Raw genomic sequence first — 23,155 nt, 5'->3', positions numbered from 1 at the left:
GACTGAAACGTTTACTGGCCTCCCACCATTCATCTTATAATGAGGAATCTTAAGTACGTGGTTTTCGCAAAGTCGTCTAAATTTCTTTTTAAAATGCTATAAACTGGTTTGAAAATATAAAAGTGTGTTCATTAATACTTGGCCTCTTGTTTGCATACAGTTAAAGACATTCTAGCAGAAGTAGTTCTTTTTGTCTCTGAGGACAACCTAATAGTTATCGCTTACCTTTTTCTTAGTTCTTTGTGGGTAAATTTTTCTGAGTTAAAGTGAAGTTTGTGTTGCTTTCTGGAAAGTTTAACGCTTGAGGGCATGTTGACTGCCTTTTATACAAAGCGTATGGGAAGTTGTAATGCTGTTTTACATCATTCTTTCTCATAAAAATATGTTCCTTCTATACAGTATAGTTCCATGACTCATCTTCGAATTCCCTGCGCTGAACGCTTTCTAATTAAATCATTTTATATTCTCGGAAATTTCGTCAAATGTTCCTGCCACGACCACTGACGTTCTACATACGTTACAACAGTGTGGTTTGGTATGCAATAATTTACTTTACACTGTTATACATAAAAAAAGAAAGAAAGCAATGCGATTCCGCAATGTCAATTGAAAAAAAAAAGAATCATTTTATTTCATTGGTCTCACTCGGGAGGTCAATTCATTGAGAGGGTTTACCTTATTTACCTCCTCTAATAACCGTCACTTATCTGTTTAGAATAACCTAACTACTCTAAAAAGCCCCAAGACAAACGTATCCGGGGTTATTATATGGCTATCGGATGTGGTCGATATTTTCCGTTATGTCACCAATACAAAGTTCCAATCATTCTCGGCCCGATATACGTATTTATTTCCACTGTTCTGTAAAGTAGTCTATTATTAGTTCCTGGTTGTAAATGAAAGGTAATGTTCCGTCTCTAGAAGACGTACGCGTGTTTCCCAATTTGTAAGTGAAATCGTGGATGGATCAATATGTGTTCTAATAGACGACAGTCGCCCAAGTTACAAGACCAGCCCGAGAACCTAAAATCAGCCAAACTTTGCATTCGGCTGTTTGACCCATGTTTGATATTGCCAATATTGTAACATACAAAGTTACTCGCACGATAGTTTTGAACTGACCGCATGCTAAAGCCAATACAATCAAATCAGTTTAACATACTAGATCTTACTTGTTTCGATTTGTCAGGTAAGTCAGGTAAATGATCATTTAGGCAGACCTACCGTGGGTTTATTAAATTATCTGATCGATACTGAAGTAGAAATTGTCTGCTTGTAGTTTATACACACAGTGTATACCTTATAAGGTTTCAGGGAAATTGTTGAATGAAAGTATGATTGTTAAAGCTGCGTTTTATTCTAAAGCGCAGCTTTTAAGATTGTAACACGGCTTATTAAAAGGATTAAAACATTTTTAGTCTCTTTAAAAAAGAAATAAGCGCGTTACAGCATTCAGTCATTGTGATTCAGTACATTTATCACTGCTGCTGCTAACTGAAAGGTTTTTCCTTGAAAGGCAACAAGATCAACAGTATTATTATCAACGGAAGTACGGTTGTTAGTGTAAGCATTCCTAGGCCAATGCTTACAAGAACGACATATTTTACTGTGTCTGCACGTTTCAGTTACAGTTAACATTTCTATTGTAGAAACAAACTTCAGTTTTTGATAGCGCTGCATTGAAGTACGAAGAAGGAACATGATAGAGCATCAAAACACCGTAATCGTAGTCAAGCATGATTAAAAATAGTAAACATTGTTGTCACTGACTAATTTCGGAACAAATTGCAAGAACTTTAAATCAGTTCAACGTAAATGCCGCCCACAACTCGTAAAGTCTGTCGGCTCAATCCTAAAAAACCTAAAGACAAGTTTGATCAAGATCTATCGACAGGACTTGTTGATAAAATTAGCTGCAAAGACTGTAAGAAAATTCACGTCGGACAAACATTACGCGCACAAAGGTCCAGAACAAGAGAACACAAAAGAACTGTTTTCACAGGTGACAAGAACTCCCTGTTGGTGCAACATTGCGCACAATTTAATGACGATTTTAATTTCGACGATGTCGAGATTGTGGACCGCTTTTCGCAGTGGTCACGCACACCGTTTTTAAAAGCATGGCATTTCATCCGTGAACTGAACTCGTTCAACGAACACGTGCACTACTGAGATGTACAAAATCCTGGCCAATCCCTAATGGATTCTCGCCCTTCTAAAAACATGTTGTTTCCATCTGGACGCCATTTGAACTTACGTTGAAAAAGGTTACAGTATTTAAACCGAAACGTCCGCTTTCAAATTTTTAATCAGTGACAACAATTTTTTTTTACTATTTTTATAATAGAGTATCGTTTAATGGCTTCCTAGGTTATCTAAGAAATTTTAATTATGTCCGTCCAATATCGCTACGTCAGTGTCACTGAATTGTTGTTGTTTTGTCGCAGATAGTGGTAGTGTTTGGTACGAATCAGCTAGCTGTTTGGTACGAATCAGACTCTAGAATGTTTTCACTGTGCTTACATATAGTGTATTTTGAAAAATAAAAATAGCGCGCGTTTACATAGCCTGATGCAATCATGAAGAAACGTTTCGGAGAAATGAAAATTATGTGTGCGTGAACACAAGCTGAAAGGCGAGTGTTTACATGCGTATTTTACATCGCGGTTCTTTTAGAACAAGTTTCGATTGCGCGTCATGAAACCGAAACCAAAATAATCACGCTGGCCACATCATAAAGGACACAGATAATCCAGTGAACCAATCAAATATCCAAGCAAATATATGCAGTCAGCACAAAGCGCGGGAAAACGTGTGTGAGTGAGTCACGATTGATTTTGGTTTAACTTTTGACTGGCTGAGAAAGTGGCGCGAGATGCTTACATAGTACAGCAAAACCAATGCAAACGCGAATTACTTTCGATACTCAAGTGAAAATCGCTCTATAATTACTCATAGCCATATTTACGCAGGCCCCTACACAGCCAATCAGAGCGCTCTTTATGTGGTCAAAATTTTAAAGTCTGATGTAATTTTAATCACGAAAGGAAGTTGGGAGAATTGAAAAGTTTATACCAACTCGAGCCGCAAGCAAGGGTATGCAGAACTACTTTTAAATTCTTCCGAACTTTCGAGTATTTAACAACTATCACCGAAGTGGAGGTGGTTAGTGGTGAATATTTTCCGAGCCGCAAAGCGGCGAGGTAAATATCCACTACTGGCCACCTCCACTTCGGTGAATAGTTTTTTTTTAGTATACACTAAAACAGTGAGATAATATATCCCGAAACTGATAAGTTAAGATAAGAAGATAAGATAAGAGCTTTAATAATCAGCTCCCCAGAGGGCTTTTTTTTTATCTCGCGCGCGTTGCTCGGAGGTGAATAGTTAACAATTATCCTGCGAAATCGCGCGGAATATCGCCTGATACTTAGCCGACGAGGCCGTAGCCCGAGTGGGCTAAAATCAGACGATATTCCGCAAGATTTCGCAGGATAATTGTTTTATTATTCAACAAATTGTCAACGGAACACATTTTGCAGATAGAAAAACTGTAATTATGTTGCGCTTTACAAGATTTCGGACGAATTTTCGCAACCTACGTATATCGCAGGGTATCTGTTATGTACGAATGTTAGATAACGTCAACATTTTAACCATATATGGGCAGCGCGCGCATTTGTTGAATAATAGCAAAGGATATTCGGAGTTTGAGTAGCCATCAGCGCGCGCCACGCAAACGCAGCTATCATTCACTCTTGTAACGTTAGCACAAGAGATATCGCTTCTCGTTATTAAACGTAAGCCATGTTCACCATTTTAACACGAAACAAACTGAAATTGTTATTATTTTAATATACCAGAGCTAACGTTGCTCAACCTTTTAACGGGAGTGCAAGCAATATCCACTCATGTGAGAATATGGTGACAATGGTTACACTAACGGAGGCAAGGAGAATGTTTCTTGTAACGCAAGCATATTGAATGTTCATGCTTACAACCCATTAAGGTACAATGACGAAGCTTCAAAATCATCGCGCTTCCCTTTTCTAGATCTAGGAGCGAGAAAGCGAGGGAAATAGAGCAAAGGAAAGAAAACAAGGGGTGCGGGAAGTCCATTATATCAGTTTGTCTTCCTCGGTTTATGAAAGTGGTATAGGGAAAAAGGTAAGTGGTTGGGAAACCTTTTTGCACGCAATTCAAAGTTTTGTAGTCAAATAACGCGCATCTCGTTCACAGGGAACCACGTTGGGAGGACGCAAAAATTGTGCGAGAGCGAGCCGAGGATTAACAGAAGATCTGCAGACAATTTACCTTATGAAAGAAAACATTAAATAACAAAAAAAATTCAAAGAAACTCTTAAGTGGAGAGTAGAACACTACTATGCACTGAAAAATGACTTCATATTCACTTCTTTTTCAAACGTTTTATTGTTAATTTAACAACAACACGCTTACAACGTTAAATAAATTATAAATTATTCGTAGGAAATCTGTAACAGATTAACTTATACACTGATCCTGATCAGTAACAAATAATAATCTCAATATGGACTTGAATTCCTTTCACAGAGGGAAGCTTAATAAATATCTTATAACATAATCACCTTCTTTTTCTTCTATTCAATCACAAAGCAATCGAATTTTCAAGGAAGATGAGCGGGAAAATGTTAAGGCTTATGACAAAAACAAATTTGACAGCTACAAACCAGCTGATCCGTCAAATTTGATAGAGAATACACAATAAAGTCGTACAGCTTTTGCTTGGAAGCGAGATGAAAGGTTTCCAAAATGTCAGAACTTTTTTCTTTAAGTGACTAAAAGGTGGCTTTTACATTTTCCCACATCTTTATTATTGCAAGATAAAAACTTGCTTATAGTATGTTTGAATATCATAAATAATATAGGTAGGTTTTAAAAACATCATTTTACACAGAACTCTTTTCTTCTTCTTATATTTCAATATCGGTAATAAATAGTAAACATTCCAGCTTGCTTCTACCAGAGGGCAATGCGTCAGTTGGGCATCTTAGAAACCAGTCACACACGAGTACACTTGGCTGATGACGTCATGCATTGTGTAGACGATGACGTAATTTCGATAAATCTTCACCACATCATCAGTAATTGCCAGGCTCTATAAAAAGAATAATTATGACTATTTAGTAATGACATCTTGGGTTTAAAAAAGTGCAAATTAATGCAGTAACACAAACGACAAATATGACAACAATAAAAACAACATCAATACGTGCAACAACAAACACCTTCATTTGATATCATCACCAACATCGTTATAAACACCAACAAGAACGATATCGAGAAAGTAGAATATAAACACTTTGCTTGTTTGATCGAGTGACATTCTAATTTAAAGTTGACCTTATATTTATTACATTACCGCTTCAGCATATATATAAAATCTAGACCATTTTAAAACTTCAGCCATTACTCCTAAAGAAAATTCTATATTTTTGTTTTTTTCTTCTAAAGCGTATCATTATGGAAAGAAATAGAACTTACCACTATTTTATGGTCGACAAGTGTTTGAAGGTATTGACGAGTATAACGATCCAGATCCGTCTCCGACACAGTTTGACTGCTGGGCACAGGAAACTTGTTTTCCATGATCTGAAATACCACAAAAGATAATACAATTAAGAATACCGGTCTCCAAGAATCAGACAATTTCTCGATTTCGCGGCAAGAGGATGGAACTTCGATTTCTTTCATACTTTTATGTTAGATAGGCTAGGGTATAACTTAAATCACTGTATAGTTCTTTCGATTGAATATCCTTTTATTTTAAAGAAAAATGCAAATAACAAAAATCCGTTAAAATCGTCATTTGAGGCGCTAAATTATTCATGATTTTTGCACGAGTTTGAGAGCCTCGCGTGCAAAAACAAATCACTCTACCGTCTTTTAAACACTCAAACCATAGTTAGCAATCTCTAAACATCTACTGAAATGATTTTGGGAAATATTGCGTTGTTCTTTGTAGACAAAATAATTTTATTTCGAAGGCATACAATTCACTGCCGTAAAAGTACTTGGTAAATAAAATTAATTTTCACCATGTGCGAAACCTTCAAATCGTTTAAGCTTCTGGTGGTTGAATGTTAGAAGAATGGTGTATAAATCCCTGTAAAAATTTCTCCGGGCAAATGATTAAAAGCGACGTGAGATCTTTTCGAATTCGGTTAAATATGCAAATATTTGACCTTCCGCGGTCAACTTTGAAGTTACGGGTCAGAAATAATTTTTGTTCCGTGTTCCAAGTCCTAACCCATTTAAGACCAAATTAAGCATATGAAAAAAATATGTAATTTTCTAACCTTTATCTGCTGTAAAGGTAGGTTCGAGGCCATTTTAGCATGATTACGGCTCTTATCATCGTCGCATCTGGCTTCGTTTCCTTCCGCGGTCAACTTTGAAGTTACGGGTCAGGCATGAATGACATGAATATTTCAACCCGTGCACAAGTCTTAACCCATTGTGGGTCAAAATAATCACACACAAAAACATTATGAAATATTCTAACCTTAATCTGCTGTAAAAAGCAGGTTCGAAGGCCTTTTAAGCACGATTCCGGCTCTAAGCATCCGTAGTAATTTGAGCTTCGTTTGTGCAAGTATGTCATATTTAGTGGTCGAAATCCAATCTGTGATCAACTTTCGGCGCTTCTCGTCACCACTGCTCTTCTTCGACGGCATACGCCGATTGTTAGTATTGCCTCGTTAATAGTACACAAAAAATAACATCTGATCGCTAAACGGCATGATGTCGGCGCTTACAGTAGCTTACAGTCCCATCTTGCAATGGGCCGTCTGTTCGTCACGCAATACTGTGTCATGGACATTTTTTTAGGGGGTGGTAGGTGGGTGTGGGAAAGGTTGAATATGCGGAAATGCTTGATTTAATACTTTATGACAAGTACGTACTCGAGCCAGCAACAACAACAACAACAACAACAACAAGTACAGTGATATCTTTAGGCAGACAAGATAAAGCACACGTACTGTCAGTTGACAAGCGTTTGGTACAGTGTAATGCAACTGTTCGCGAATTCTGTTGCTCGCGCGGGGTTGGTTGTAATACCGGGGGTGGAAGGAGGATATAAATCTTTACTAAACAAGTAGAGTTTTTAAGTAGTTATTCCCTTTTTTACTGTAGAACCGAAAACGAAGAGAAAAACTCGCGTCTATGTTTTTTGGGGGGTGAGGGGGTGGGGGCCGGGGGGTTCTTGGTTGGTTGGTTAGCAAAGTTTTATTTTTTTTCACAAAGATACCTAACCAAATATCGCATGTCCCTGTATAAATGGTTAATGATAGAAGTAACGATAAGTTTTGATTTTTTTTTTCGTGATCGAGTGGCAACTTAATAAAAACATTGCATCGCAATTTTTTTTCGCCCTACGGTAAATCTGGGTGACCTGTGGCTTCGGGTGGTCATTCGTCAACCTGTAACAAAGTACTTTCTTGGGGTGCCGTTTTGAACATGCTGTCGAATTCATGATGTCTAAATTCAACAATAACTAATTTGAAGTTTAAACGAAATTAAAACATGTTAAAAAAAAAACTCAGTGCTAAAACTCTTTGCTAAAAAGGATAAGCAAATTGCTATGGCAATTCGGCGTGTGAAAAAATCGCCAAATTTAATTTAGTGGCTTCCTAAGTAAACAAAACCTTGGTCGTGCTAGTTATTGGCACCGTCTGTTTGCTTAAAGGCAGCGCGTGAACATTTTTTTCAAAGTTCAGTTTATTTCACTGGAAATGGAAGGTTGTTGTTCTTTTAAGGCCCTTGTTCGTGGAGCTCTTGACAACCTCGTTATACAGTTTTAATATAGTAAAGAAGTAAATGGTTTGAACCCAGTATCAGGTCGTAAAGTGTGATCGTCCGGTTGAGAGTTGCTCTGAAAACTCTAACCTGCGATTAGGCTTTCTCCGCCGCGAGAAAAATAACTTCTGATCGCAGGTTATGAAAACTCCTGGATAGGGAATATTTTTTGAGGTTCTCGGTCCATAAGTAGGGTATCATTTTGGCAATGTGTTCCGGGTGTGATCCTTAGATAGGGTACCTAAATTCTATCAGCTAAAATAAACGCCCAGCTAAACGAAAAAAGGTATCTTAAAACTGAACTTTTTGTTCAAGTATTAGTAAAGAGATTTTTATAAAGATTTGTGTTTTGCCGTGTGCGGTTAGCCGTTATTTGTGTCGGCAAGGAACGCTTTTCCTCCCCTTGAATAGATTGTTATTTTTCGGTTTTGGGCCTTAACGAAGTTTTCAAGAGCTGCCTTGAAAACACCAAACAAATAGCTAGCTTCTGAAGTTTGGTTTTTCACGGGAAAGAGTCATGTTAGAGTTAACTAAATTAATACTGGGACTTGTGACTGCTGATTCCTTCTCACACGACAGTAGAATCAAAACCGCAAACTCCACGAACAAGGGCCTTAAAAGAACAACAACCTTCCATTTCCAGTGAAATAAACTGAACTTTGAAAAAAATGTTCACGCGCTGCCTTTAAGCAAACAGACGGTGCCAATAACTAGCACGACCAAGGTTTTGTTTACTTAGGAAGCCACTAAATTAAATTTGGCGATTTTTTTCACACGCCGAATTGCCATAGCAATTTGCTTATCCTTTTTAGCAAAGAGTTTTAGCACTGAGTTTTTTTTTTAACATGTTTTAATTTCGTTTAAACTTCAAATTAGTTATTGTTGAATTTAGACATCATGAATTCGACAGCATGTTCAAAACGGCACCCCAAGAAAGTACTTTGTTACAGGTTGACGAATGACCACCCGAAGCCACAGGTCACCCAGATTTACCGTAGGGCGAAAAAAAAATTGCGATGCAATGTTTTTATTAAGTTGCCACTCGATCACGAAAAAAAAAATCAAAACTTATCGTTACTTCTATCATTAACCATTTATACAGGACATGCGATATTTGGTTAGGTATCTTTGTGAAAAAAAATAAAACTTTGCTAACCAACCAACCAAGAACCCCCCGGCCCCCACCCCCTCACCCCCCAAAAAACATAGACGCGAGTTTTTCTCTTCGTTTTCGGTTCTACAGTAAAAAAGGGAATAACTACTTAAAAACTCTACTTGTTTAGTAAAGATTTATATCCTCCTTCCACCCCCGGTATTACAACCAACCCCGCGCGAGCAACAGAATTCGCGAACAGTTGCATTACACTGTACCAAACGCTTGTCAACTGACAGTACGTGTGCTTTATCTTGTCTGCCTAAAGATATCACTGTACTTGTTGTTGTTGTTGTTGTTGTTGTTGCTGGCTCGAGTACGTACTTGTCACAAAGTATTAAATCAAGCATTTCCGCATATTCAACCTTTCCCACACCCACCTACCACCCCCTAAAAAAATGTCCATGACACAGTATTGCGTGACGAACAGACGGCCCATTGCAAGATGGGACTGTAAGCTACTGTAAGCGCCGACATCATGCCGTTTAGCGATCAGATGTTATTTTTTTGTGTACTATTAACGAGGCAATACTAACAATCGGCGTATGCCGTCGAAGAAGATGCAGTGGTGACGAGAAGCGCCGAAAGTTGATCACAGATTGGATTTCGACCACTAAATATGACATACTTGCACAAACGAAGCTCAAATTACTACGGATGCTTAGAGCCGGAATCGTGCTTAAAAGGCCTTCGAACCTGCTTTTTACAGCAGATTAAGGTTAGAATATTTCATAATGTTTTTGTGTGTGATTATTTTGACCCACAATGGGTTAAGACTTGTGCACGGGTTGAAATATTCATGTCATTCATGCCTGACCCGTAACTTCAAAGTTGACCGCGGAAGGAAAACGAAGCTCAGATGCGACGAATGATAAGAGCCGTAATCATGCTAAAATGGCCTTCGAACCTACCTTTTACAGCAGATAAAGGTTAGAAAATTACATATTTTTTTCATATGCTTAATTTGGTCTTAAATGGGTTAGGACTTGGAACACGGAACAAAAATTATTTCTGACCCGTAACTTCAAAGTTGACCGCGGAAGGTCAAATATTTGCATATTTAACCGAATTCGAAAAGATCTTACGTTGCTTTTAATCATTTGCCCGGAGAAATTTTTACAGGGATTTATACACCATTCTTCTAACATTCAACCACCAGAAGCTTAAACGATTTGAAGGTTTCGCACATGGTGAAAATTAATTATATTTACCAAGTACTTTTACGGCAGTGAATTGTATGCCTTCGAAATAAAATTATTTTGTCTACAAAGAACAACGCAATATTTCCCAAAATCATTTCAGTAGATGTTTAGAGATTGCTAACTATGGTTTGAGTGTTTAAAAGACGGTAGAGTGATTTGTTTTTGCACGCGAGGCTCTCAAACTCGTGCAAAAATCATGAATAATTTAGCGCCTCAAATGACGATTTTAACGGATTTTTGTTATTTGCATTTTTCTTTAAAATAAAAGGATATTCAATCGAAAGAACTATACAGTGATTTAAGTTATACCCTAGCCTATCTAACATAAAAGTATGAAAGAAATCGAAGTTCCATCCTCTTGCCACAAAATGTTGGATTCTAAGCGACCGGCATTCTTAAGAAATTCTTGCTGCTTTTAATATTATATGCGCGAAATTAATTTAGAAATTTAATTGCGTGAAAATTTTTGCATTACACTTCATAACGACAGTCGCACTAATACATTCCAATCGTTTTGTTCTGGAAATGTATTCTTTCCTTTCCAAAGCAGTGGCTTACAGTGCAACTACTCCAACCAAGTCTACCCAAGCAAATTCTCTGCAAATAACCAATAGTGTTTGAGTGTTGAAACCGTAAAAAAAGGTCATAAATTTATTCCTTCTGTAATGAGCAGCTTGCTTAGATTGATGATATGTCGCAAATCTATTTTTAACGTCCGAGGTTTTCATTTATTAATTTGCACAAAATTTTGTCAAGTGAGGTGAAGACACATTGCAATATGCATTGACTTTTGACTTCAGACCCTCACACTACACCTCCTAGCCCCTTATCCAAAAGCATAAATGAGTACCGTTAAATTCAAGATGCAACCTGAAAAACATACCGAAGATGGACGAGCTGCGATAGACTCGTACTGCCCGCAGAAGAAATAGCGTGTTCATTATTAATTTGTTTAAACCAATTGCTCTTAAATTAGTTATTTAAGGGGAACAAGCAAAAGTTCTTTTGGTACTTACTTTATGTCTTAGCGTTGAAACTGTGCTATTGAGATAAAAGCTTGTATCCGTGAGCGAATGAGCCAACCGAATGTTTTGAGGTCCTTGCATTTCTTCATACGAGTATGCCATGTAGAGCGGACTGACGAAGCTAGCCAGTTTGGTGTACGAGATAGAAAGCTTGTCTTTCAATTTCTGTTGAAGAAAACAGAAGTTTAGCAAATAGTCGCCTGTGACTAACAGACATACAATAAACTATATCTATATTTTTAAACAATTTTGATTAAAAAACTGCTTCAAAACGTATCTTCTTAGAAGGAAGCTTGAGACGAAAAAATTGGCATTTTTAAAAACAGCCCGACCAAAAGCGACTAATAGTAACATGTATTGGAACAGAACCCTAGTATAACGAACGCCCATCATAAAAAACACATTTCCATATAATTAATGGAAGTTTTGACTTTATATCAGAACACTTCATCACAAGAAGGTAACAATAAAAGTACATACAGTAGAGACATACAGTAGATAGATAAATTGTCCAATCAATTCCGTTGTGCAAATATAAATTACTGAGGGACAAAAAGCCGGAAGTGTGGCGTTAACACGGAAATCATAACAAACACAGCAGATTTATTTAAGGAGCCTGATCTCTTTTTGGTCAAGTAGAAAACAATTTGAAAAAAATGGCCTCACTAATATTCAACAAATACATACCAGATTTATGGAGCATGTTGGTGTGACAACGGTTCCAAGCATTAGCATCGTGTTCTGAAGGTCAATGTTCGAGGCTATGAACGGGTAGACACTTTTCATCTGTGAAAATTAGGAAGGAAAGATTAGGGGAATTAGTTTACAAGACATCAGCCGCGAGAAAAGTAAATTATGCCCTCTCAGAGCCAACCAAATAATGACATAAAATTCATTAGAAAGTCATAGTATTCCTACCTCTTTAGTGGCGTTAGCGAGTTTTGGTGCAAGGCCAAGTTTGATGAGAAGTTCAACTCTTCCTAATGGTGAGCTCAGTGGGGCTGCGTGGGCTACTGAGGTCAGCGCGACGAACAAATATGGCGGCGATTAGGATCTTGCAAAACTCCATTCCTAGTTGTAAAAATGATTCCTTTCTCTTGTTTCTCTGTGAGTGAATTTCTCAGCTGAGTTGAGGTCTAGTTTGTGTTGCTTTCTGAAGCGTTTGATGGTTGAGTGCATGCTGACTGCCTTTTATACAGAACGAAGGGGAAGTTGTTTGGCTGTTTTACATCATTTTTTTCTATTAAAAAAATAGCAAAGGATCTTCTTATAGGTATATTCCCGTGATTATTCTTCCTTGTAGAGAACGCTCTTTAATCAAATCATTTTATATTCTCGGAAGCTTCATTAACTGTTCCGGCCCCGGCAGTTGACGACTTCTGCTCAGTACGACTACATGGCTTGGTATGCAATAATTTACTCAACAAATTAAAACAGAAACATTTATACATTATACATCATATAACGTGGAAATGTGGCAAAAATAGTTTGTTATAGGTTTTATGCAAGAGGTTAATTCAATTAAAGATCGATATTTTTACTGTTGTCGCCCCCTTAAAAAAGCCCTTAGACAAACGCATCCGGGAAATCGTGAATCGGACACCATGTGATCGATATTTTCTTTTATTTTCTTTTATGATAAGTTCCAGTACCTTATTATGGGAATATAACGAAAGTTTTTACCAACGCAAACAAAATTTACGCGTAATAAAATGAACGCGAATTTAAGAAACATTCTTATTGTGAACGTGTTTACCTCGATAAAATTAAAGCGAATTTTTGAAATTCTCGTTAATAAGATGTATCGTTAATTTCCTATAATAAGGTAATTCTTGACACGGCAAATGTATACTGACGTCACCCACTGTGACGTAGTTTCTCTGTTAAGAGTTTATTATTAATTCCAGGTTGTAGATGGGTGGCAATGCCGTTTCCGGATGAAAGTGTTTCCTAATTATAACTGACAATGTGAATATGTTCTACACGAGAACATTCGGTCATGTGACGAAGGGAGCCGATCGAGAACCGAAAATCAACCCAACTATTTTGCATTCAGTAGTAAGCCCATGCTCGATGTTGCTGAGATGTTTTTTCAAGGAGTCCTTCACTATAGGTTTGATCCAAGTATATATCGGGGAAAGAGGGAGGGCGATGAGAGAAGGAACAAAGAACACGATAGAGATATACGGTTTGCTCATACACAAACCTCCGCAGTTTCGAAGCACGTTAACGAAACGGGGCACCTTTTTTATGGAACGAAGTCACGTTTGTTGATCGTGACCCTCACTGGTACACACGCAGGGTCAAAGAGGGTATCCATATAAGACCCTATCCTAATAACATCAATAGAGATAATGGAATCGAAATTCCTGAAGCTTGGATTCCTACGATCAGAAAGCACAACAGCCGACCAACGTCATAGTGGACCTATTAGGGAACAACTTCTAATAGTCGGTATAATAATGAGGATTACTGATTTTAAGTTTCTTAAGGAGTTGAGTAGCATCCATGGACACCAAGCCCTCACTGCTCCCGCTTCGTAGATTCGCGGTGTTCGATTTTAATGGCATGGATGGAAGTGTAGACTGTTCACAGTCTTGTGTGACGTTCGTGTAGGCATTCTTGGGTAATTGCTGCCAAGGGCGACAGCTATTTGACTGTGCAAGTTTCAGGTCGGCACGGTGATAGATCGTTTGTGCAGCTTTCTTTCTTGAGTACGAAGAAAAAAGATGAGCACATTGCACATAATGGCTTTATTAAATTATCTGATAGATACTGGAGTAGAACTGTCGGCTTGTATTTTTACTTTATTACTTTACTAGAAAATAAATTATAACATAAGCAAGATTCAGGTTTCATGGAAATTGTTGGTTTATCTAAAGCGCAGCTTCCAAGTTTGTAACATGGCTTATTAAAAGGATCGAGTCTCTTTATAAAAGGAAAAAAAACGTTACAACCTTCTGTCTTTGCAATTAAAAACATTTTTACCAGTACTGCCTACTTAAGGTTTTCCATTGAAAGGTACCAACGGAAATGTGTTGTTAGTGTAAGCATTTCTGAGCCTAAGGACAACAGACTTTACTGAGATTGCAGGTTTCAGTTACAGTTAAAATTTAAATTGTCTTTATTTTTGACCTTAAATACCTCGACCAAACTGTGAAGAAATGTTCACCCAAAGGAATTTTCAGGTGATATGGATTTCAGTACATGACGTATAATACAATGTTTTTTAGATAGAGTATCATTTCATGACTTCCTAGAATATCTTAGAAATTGAAATTTTAATTTTGTTTGGTTAAACGGAAGCCATGTTTACAATTTTACCACGAAATAATAAGTGCTCATGGTTGCAACGCATCAAGAAACTGACATTGTTATTATTGTAATAACAGAGCTAACGTTGCTTAATCTTGAAACGCAAGGGCAAGCAATATCTACTCAGGTGAATATAAGGACAATGGTTACACTCAGGGAAGCAAAGGCAATCTTCACACTTGTAACGCAAGCATATTAAATTTTTATGGTTGCAACGCACGAAGCTACAAGTCATCGTGCTGCCCGTTTATAGACCTAGAAGCGAGAAAGCGAGGGAAATAGAGCAAAGAAAAGAAAACAGGGCGTGGCGGGAAGACCATTATATATGTTTGTCTTCCTCAGTTTATGAATATGGTGAAGGAAAAGGGCAAAAAGCAAAAAGGAAGTGGTTGGGAAACCTTTTGCGTTCAATTTAAAGTTATGTAGAAAAATAAGGCGCATCTCGTTCACAGGGAACCACGTTGGGAAGACGCGAAAATTGTGCGAGTGCAAGCCAAGTCTTAACAGAAGATCAGCAGACAATTTACCTTACGGAAGACGAGACCTTTAAGTGGGAAGTAGAACACTTCAATGCACTGAAAAATGACAACATTTCACTTCCCTTTTGAACGTTTTATTGTTAATTTAACAACAACACGCTTACAACGTTAAATAAATTATAAATTATTCGTAGAAAATCTGTAACAGATTAACTTATACACTGATCCTGATCAGTAACAAATAATAATCTCAATATGGACTTGAATTCCTCTCACAGAGGGGAGCTTAATAAATATCTTATTACATTATCACTTTATATTTCTTCCATACAATCACAAAGCATCGAATTTTGAAGGAAGACGAGCGAGAAAATGTAAAGGCTTAAACTTATTGGCGGAGGTTTTAGATTGAGTTTTAACAATTTCGAAAGCAACAAGCCAGCTGAACCGTCAAATGTGATACAAAATACTCAATAAACTAGTACAATTTTTGCTTGGAAGTGAAATGAAAGGTTTAAAAAAATGTCAGAACGTATTTCTTTAACTGAGTCACTTAATCCAAAAAAGGAAAAAGGTGGCTTTTACATTTTCACACATCTTCATTATTGCAAGATAAAAAACTTGCTTAAAGTATCATAAATAACTTAGGTAGGTTTTAAAAGCATGATCATTTTACACAGAACTTTTTTCTTCTAATATTTCAATATCGGTAATAAATAGTTAACATTCCAGCTTGCTTCTACCAGAGGGCAATGCGTCAGTTGGGCATCTTAGATACCAGTCACACACGAGTACACTTGGCTGATGACATCATGCATTGTGTAGACGATGACGTAATTTCGATAAATCTTCACCACATCATTAGTAATTGCCAGGCTCTATAAAAAGAATTAATAATAATATTATTTAGTAATGAAATCTTGGGTTTTAAAAAAATTAATGCAGCAAAATCAACATCATTCGCAGCAACACAAGCGACAAATATGACAGCAATAACAACAATATGTACAAAAACAAACACCTTCATTTGATATCATCACCATCATCATTACAAAGAACAACAAGAACAATATCGACAAAGTAAAATAACACTTTGTTTGTTTGATCGGGTGACATTCAAGTTTAAAGTTGATCTTATATTTCATTACCGCTGTAGGATAAATATTAAATCTAGACCATTTTAAGCATGAAAATAATGAATCTCTCTTAGCCATGCATCCTAAAGAAAATTCTATATATTTGTTTTTTCTTCTAAAGCGTATTATTATGGAAAGAAATGGAACTTACCACTATTTTATGGTCGACAAGTGTTTGAAGGTATTGACGAGTATAATGATCCAGATCCGTCTCCGACACAGTTTGACTGCTGGGCACAGGGAACTTGTTTTTCATGATCTGAAATTCAACAAAAGATATTAAATACAATTAAGAAATTTTTGTCGTTTTTATTATTAAGGGGGGGGGGGGGGGTCCTTCTTTACTACAGATGTAGAGCAGTTGCTAAGGAATTGCTCAAGATGGCTTTTGGTGGCAAGCTATTTTGAAGCGTTGGGCAATGCTTAACGGTGAATTTTTGGTGGGGAGGACAACTGAATTGAAAAAATTGATATTGCAGGCGCTTAACTAGTGCCAGTCTCAAACCAACTGCTCTTGAATTAGTTATATAAGGGGAACAAACAAAAGTTCTCTAGGTACTTACTTCATGTCTTAGAGTTGAAACTGTGCTATTTAGATAAAAGCTTGTATCTGTGAGCGAATGAGCCAACCGAATGTGTTGAGGTCCTTGCAATTCTTCATATGAGTATGCCATGTAAAGTGGACTGACGAAGCTAGCCAGTTTGGTGTACGTGATAGAAAGCTTATCTTTTAGTTGCTGTTAAAAGGAAACAGTAAATTAGCAAAGAGGTACCCGTGGCTTACAGTCATACAAGTACTGTTAATAAACAGTATCTGTATTTTTAAACAATTTTTTAATTAAAAAACTGCTTCATTATGAATTTTTTTGAAAGAAAGCTTGAAAGAAAAGAGTGAACAGCATGTATCTTTTGACCAAGGACATTGTAACCCTGATATAACAGACAATATTTTTCAGCCCGCCCAAATGTTACTAATAGTAAAATACACTGCAACAGAACTTCGGTATGTCGAACCGTCGTTATAAAGAACTCATTTTCCCAATCCCAATAAAAGTACTTACAGAAGACAAGATAACTCTTTAAACATTAAATTGTCCAATCAAATCCTTTGTGGAAATATAAATTACTGAGGGACAAACAGCCGGAATTTGGTGTTAAGACGGAAATCATAACAAACACAGCAGATTTATTTAAGGAGCCTGATCTCTTTTTGGTCAAGTAGAAAACAATTTGTAAAAAAAAAATGGCCGCACTAAAATTAGCAAATACATACCAGATTTATGGAGCATGTTGGTGTGACAACGGTTCCAAGCATTAGCATCGTGTTCTGAAGGTCAATGCTCGAGGCTATGAACGGGTAGACACTTTTCATCTGTAAAAATTAGGAAGGAAAGATCAGGGGAATTAGTTTACAAGACATCAGCCGCGAGAAAAGTAAATTATGCCCTCTCAGAGCCAACCAAATAATGACATAAAATTCATTAGAAAGTCAAAGTATTCCTACCTCTTTAGTGGCGTTAGCGAGGTTTGGTGCAAGGCCAAGTTTGATGAGAAGTTCAACTCTTCCTAATGGTGAGCTCAGTGGGGCTGCGTGGGCTACTGAGCTCAGCGCAACAACAAATATGGCAGCGATTAGGATTTTGCAAAACTCCATTTCTAGTTGTAAAAATGATTCCTTTTTCTTGTTTCTCTGTGAGCGAATTTTTCAGCTGAGTTGAGGTCTATTTTGTGTTGCTTTCTGAAGCGTTTGATGGTTGAGTGCATGCTGACTGCCTTTTATACAGAACGAAGGGGAAGTTGTTTTGCTGATTTACATCATTTTTTTCTATTATAAAATAGCAAAGGATCTTCTTTTAGGTATATTCCCGTGTTTCTGATCTTCCCTGTAGTGAACGCTCTTCAATCAAATCATTTTATATTCTCGGAAGCTTCATTAACTGTTCCGGCCCCGGCAGATGACGATGTCTGCTCAGTACGACTATAGGTCTGGTATGCAATAATTTACTCAACAAATTTAAGCAGAAGCATTTGTACGTTATAAACCAAATAACGTGGAAATGAAAGCCACCAATTGTGGCAAAAATAGTTTGTTATAGGTTTTATGCAAGCGGTAAATTCAATTTTAAATGACATTTTTACTATTGTCAGCCTCCTTAAAAAAGCCCTTCTTAGACAAACCCATCCGGGAAAATCATGAATGGAACATCATTTGATCGATATTTTCCTTAACGCCGCCGGTACAAGTTCCGATAATTCTCGACCCGGCAAACGTATACTGACGTCGTTTCTCTGTTAAGAGTTTATTATTAGTTCCAGGTTGCAGATGGGTGGCAATGCCGTTTCCGTGATAAAAGTGTTTCCAAATTTATAACTGACACTGTGAATGTGTGCTATACGAAGACATTCGGGCATATGACGATGGGAGCCGATCGAGAACCGAAAATCTACCCGACATTTATTTTTTTGCATTCGGTAGTAAGCCCATGCCTGATGTTGCTGATATTACACTTTTCAAAGTGTACTACACTGTGGATTTGAGCCGACTACAGTCAACTCTCGTTATATAGCGGACACGCTCCGGGCGTCGTTTATTGTCCGTAATAGCGTTAATAGGGAGTCATTTCCAGTCAAATCTCTTTCGCCGGGGATCTGGATTTTGTCCGTAATAGCGAGTGTCCGCAATAACGGGGTGTCCGCAAGGCGAGAGTTGACTGTACTATCGTTTAGATATTTTACCTGCTTGAGTACAGTTGTCTCGTACATCGCGTTAAGGCTTGGTTATTATAAGCTCTAAATACTGAATTCGGACATCCTGAGACTGCACAAACTGTCAGCATGTAGCTGCACCTTATGAAATTTTGCCAAAAAATGAATAAACACCTAAGCATCGATAAGCAATAAGGTTCAAAGCTTCAAGGAGATCGTTAAATTAAACTGTGGTTGTTGATGCTATGGTTTTTTGATAGCGCTATTGATAGCGCGTAACTGTGCCTGTCTACAAAACAGCTTTACAGGCTTCCGTTTTCTTGTGGGGAAATATGTACCACTACTTCTGTTAATTGACGCAATTATTATTTCTATTTAACGGCAACAAGAGAAACAGTTATCAACGGAAGCGTGTCATTCAACTGCGAGAAGTAACTATTTTTTCTAATCAGATTTTCTGACATCCATGCACACCGAGCCCACACTGCTCGCCCCTCGTAGATCTTGCTATCTTTCGCGGCGTTCGCTCTATGTGGCATGAATAAAAGTACAGCTGACTATTCGCAGTCTTGTGTGACGTTCGTGTAGACATTCTTGGGTAATCGCTGCCAAGGGCAACAGCTATTTGTCTGTGCATCTTTCAGTTTGGCACGGTGATAGACCTTTTGTGCAGCTTTCTTTCTTGAGTACGAAAGAAAAATAGATGATCACATAGCACAGAAAACTAAAGGTGCCATATCTGCTCAAAATAAACCAATACTCCATTTAGGGAGACCAATTGTGGCTTTGTTAAATTATCTGATCGATACTGGAATAGAAACTGTCGGCTTGTAATTAAACCTTATAAATTTTAGCAGCAAATGAATTACAACATAAGCACGGTTTCATGGAAATTGTTGAATGAAACTGTGGTTGTTGAAGCTGCGGTTTATTTAAAGTGCAGCTTCTAAGTTTGTACCACGGCTTATTAACTGGTTTAAAACATTTTTGAGTCTCTTTACAAAAGAAATAAGCGCGTTTTAATTCCGTCCTTGTGAATCAGTACATCTACCACTACTGCTAACTGAAAGTTTTTCACTGAAAGGCAACAAGAGCGACAATTATAAACGGAAGTATGTTGTTAGTATAAGCATTCCTATAGGCCAATGCTTACAAGAACGATAGATTTTTACTGTCAGTCTGCACGTTTCCGTTACAGTTAAAATTTCTATTTTCTTTATTTGTGACCTTTAGAATAGAAAAGAAATGCTCACGTTGCACATGTAAGGCCCCGACCAAATTGTGAATTAAGTATTCACCCTAGAAATTTTTTTGTTTTTTTCCATGACGTAGAAAACAAACTTTTTTTGTTAGCGCTGCATTAAAGTCCTAAGAAGGAACATGATAGAGTATCGTTTAATGACTTCCTAGATTATCTTAAGAATTTTAGATTTTGTCGCCGTTTTAAGTGTCACTGAATTATTGTTGTTTCGTCGCAGATAACGGTAGTGACGAATAGGCGGGAGGGAGAGACTTTTCATTGGTAGCTGTTTGGTCCTGAATCTCTATATTGTTTTTACTGGGCTTACATTAAGTGTATTTTGAGAAATAAAAACAGCTCGCGTGTATACATAGCTTGATGCAAACATGAGGAAAAGTGTCGAAGAAATGAAAATTAAGTGTGCGCGAAGGTATACAGAACTTAAATTCTTCCAAACATTCGAGTATTGCTTCTAAAATGCAATGCGAGGGCAGGAAACGTTCACATATCTGACGCAAACGCAGCAATCATTCACTCTTGCAAACATAATGTTAGCGCAAGAGATATCGCTCCTCGTTATTAAACGTAAGCCATGATTACCATTTAAACGCTGAAGGAACTGAAAATTTTACTATTGTAATAACGGAGCTAACGTTGCTTAATCTTGTAACGCAAGGGCAAGCAATATCCACTCAGGTGAATATAAGGACAATGGTTACACTCAGGGAAGCAAAGGCAATCTTCACACTTGTAACGCAAGCATATTGAATGTTCATGGTTGCAACGCATCAAGGCACAATGACGAAGCTACAAAGTCACCGCGCTGCCCGTTCCTAGATCTAGAAGCGAGAAAGCGAGGGAAATAGAGCAAAGGAAAGAAAACAGGGCGGGACGGGAGGGCCATTATATCAGTTTGTCTTCCTAAAATTATATAAGTGGTATAGGGAAAAGGCAAAAGCAAAAAGGTAAGTGGCTGGGAAACCTTTTGCATACAATTCAAAGTTTTGTAGAAAAATAACGCGCATCTCGTTCACAGGGCACCACGTTGGGAAGACGCGAAAATTGTGCGAGAGCAAGCCGAGGGTTAACAGAAGATCTGCAGACAATTTACCTTATGAAAGACGAGACTTTTAAGTGGGAAGTAGAACACTTCTATATACTGAAAAATGACAAGATTATCACTTTCTTTACAAACGTTTATTGTTAATTTAACAACAACACGCTTACAACGTTAATTAAATTATCCGTAGGAAATCTGTAACAGATTAACTTATACACTGATCCCGATCAGTAACAAATAATAATCTCAATATGGACTTGAATTCCTCTAACAGAGGGTAGCTTAATAAATATCTTATAACATTATCAATTTATATTTCTTCTATACAATCACGAAGCAATCGAATTTTGAAGGAAGACGAGCGGGAAAATGTAAAGCTTATGGCATGTTGTACAAAATAACTTTAATGGCGGAGGTTTTAAATTCAATTTAAACAAATTCGACAGCTACAAACCAGCTGATCCGTCAAATTTGTAACAACATACTCAATAAACTAGTATATTTTTTGTTGGAAGTGGGATGAAAGGTTTCCAAAATGTCAGAACTCATTTCATTAAGTGTCTAAATCCAAAAAAGGTGGCTTTTGCATTTCCCCACATCTTCATTATTGCAAGATAAAAAACTTGCTTATAGTATGTTTAAATATTATAAAAAACAACAGGTTTTTAAAAAGATAATTTTACACAGAACTTTTTCTTTCTTCTAGTTTTTAAATATCGGTAATAAATAGAAAACATTCCAGCTTGCTTCTACCAGAGGGCAATGCGTCAGTTGGGCATCTTAGAAACCAGTCACACACGAGTACACTTGGCTGATGACGTCATGCATTGTGTAGACGATGACGTAATTTCGATAAATCTTCACCACATCATCAGTAATTGCGAGGCTCTATAAAAAGAATAATTATAACTGTTTAGAAATGACATCTTGGGTTTAAAAGTAGTGTAAACAAATGCAGCAACATCAACGTCATTCGCAGCAACACAACGACAAATACGACAACAATAACAGCAACATCAATACGTACAACAACAAACGCCTTAATTTGATATCATCACCATCATCATTACAAAGAACAACAAGAACAATTATATCGACAAAGTACAAAAACACTTTGTTTGTTTGATCCGGTGGCATTAATATATTCAAACTTAAAGTTGATTTTTTATTTATTTAATTACTGCTGTAGCATATATATTAAATCTAGACCATTTTTAAACTTAAGCATGAAAATAGTAACTTTCTCTTAGCCATGCATCCTAAAGAAAATTCTATATTTAAAGCGTTTTATTATTAAAAAGAAATGCAACTTACCACTTTTTTATTGTCGACAAGTGTTTGAAGGTATTCACGAGTATAACGATCCAGATCTGTCTCCGACATACTTTGACTGCTGGGCACAGGAAACTTGTTTTTCATGATCTGAAATTCAACAAAAGATTATACAATTAAGAATTTTTTATCGCTTTTATTATTAAATGCGCGAAATTAATTTAGAAATTAACTGCGCGAGCACGTTTTACGTGACAAATGTTGCTTTTCACTTCATAACGACAATCGCTATTATACATTCTAATGGGCTTGTCAGTCTGGAACGTATTCTTTCCTTTGCAAAGAAGTGGCTTAACATCCATTGACTTTTGTCGAGTACTGCCCGCAGAAGGAATAGCGTCTTCATTATTAATTTTTGTTCAAAACCAACAGTCTTAAATTAGTTATATTATGGGAAAAAGTTCTCTATGTACTTACATCATGTCTTAGAGTTGAAACTGTGCTATTGAGATAAAAGCTTGTATCCGTGAGCGAATGAGCCAACCGAATGTGTTGAGGTCCTTGCAATTCTTCATACGAGTATGCCATGTAGAGCGGACTGACGAAGCTAGCCAGCTTGGTGTACGAGATAGAAAGCTTGTCTTTCAATTGCTGTTAAAGAAAACAGTAGATCAGCAAATAGTCGCCTGTGACTTACAGACATACAAGTACTGTCAATAAACAATATC

At 37.1% G+C, this 23,155-nt stretch overlaps 1 protein-coding gene across 1 annotated transcript; it reads right to left on the bottom strand.

Moving 5' to 3' along the window:
* Positions 1–5,029: 5,029 nt before the first annotated feature.
* LOC144642219 (uncharacterized) lies at positions 5,030–13,789 on the bottom strand. The gene is made up of 7 exons (XM_078501200.1): positions 13,693–13,789; positions 12,138–12,229; positions 11,907–12,005; positions 11,211–11,384; positions 8,438–8,452; positions 5,524–5,616; positions 5,030–5,137 (listed from the first exon to the last, which is right to left on the bottom strand). The coding sequence occupies exons 1-7, from the start codon at positions 13,787–13,789 to the stop codon at positions 5,030–5,032; spliced, it is 678 nt and encodes a 225-aa protein (XP_078357326.1).
* Between the last annotated feature and the right edge of the window lie 9,366 nt (positions 13,790–23,155).

The sequence above is a fragment of the Oculina patagonica genome, chromosome 2 (genome assembly GCF_052425735.1).
Source record: "Oculina patagonica isolate OP01 chromosome 2, crgOcupat, whole genome shotgun sequence".
Taxonomy (NCBI): Eukaryota; Metazoa; Cnidaria; class Anthozoa; order Scleractinia; family Oculinidae; genus Oculina; species Oculina patagonica.
Note: the sequence above shows the minus strand (reverse complement) of the source record. Positions and strands in the feature narration are given on the sequence as shown.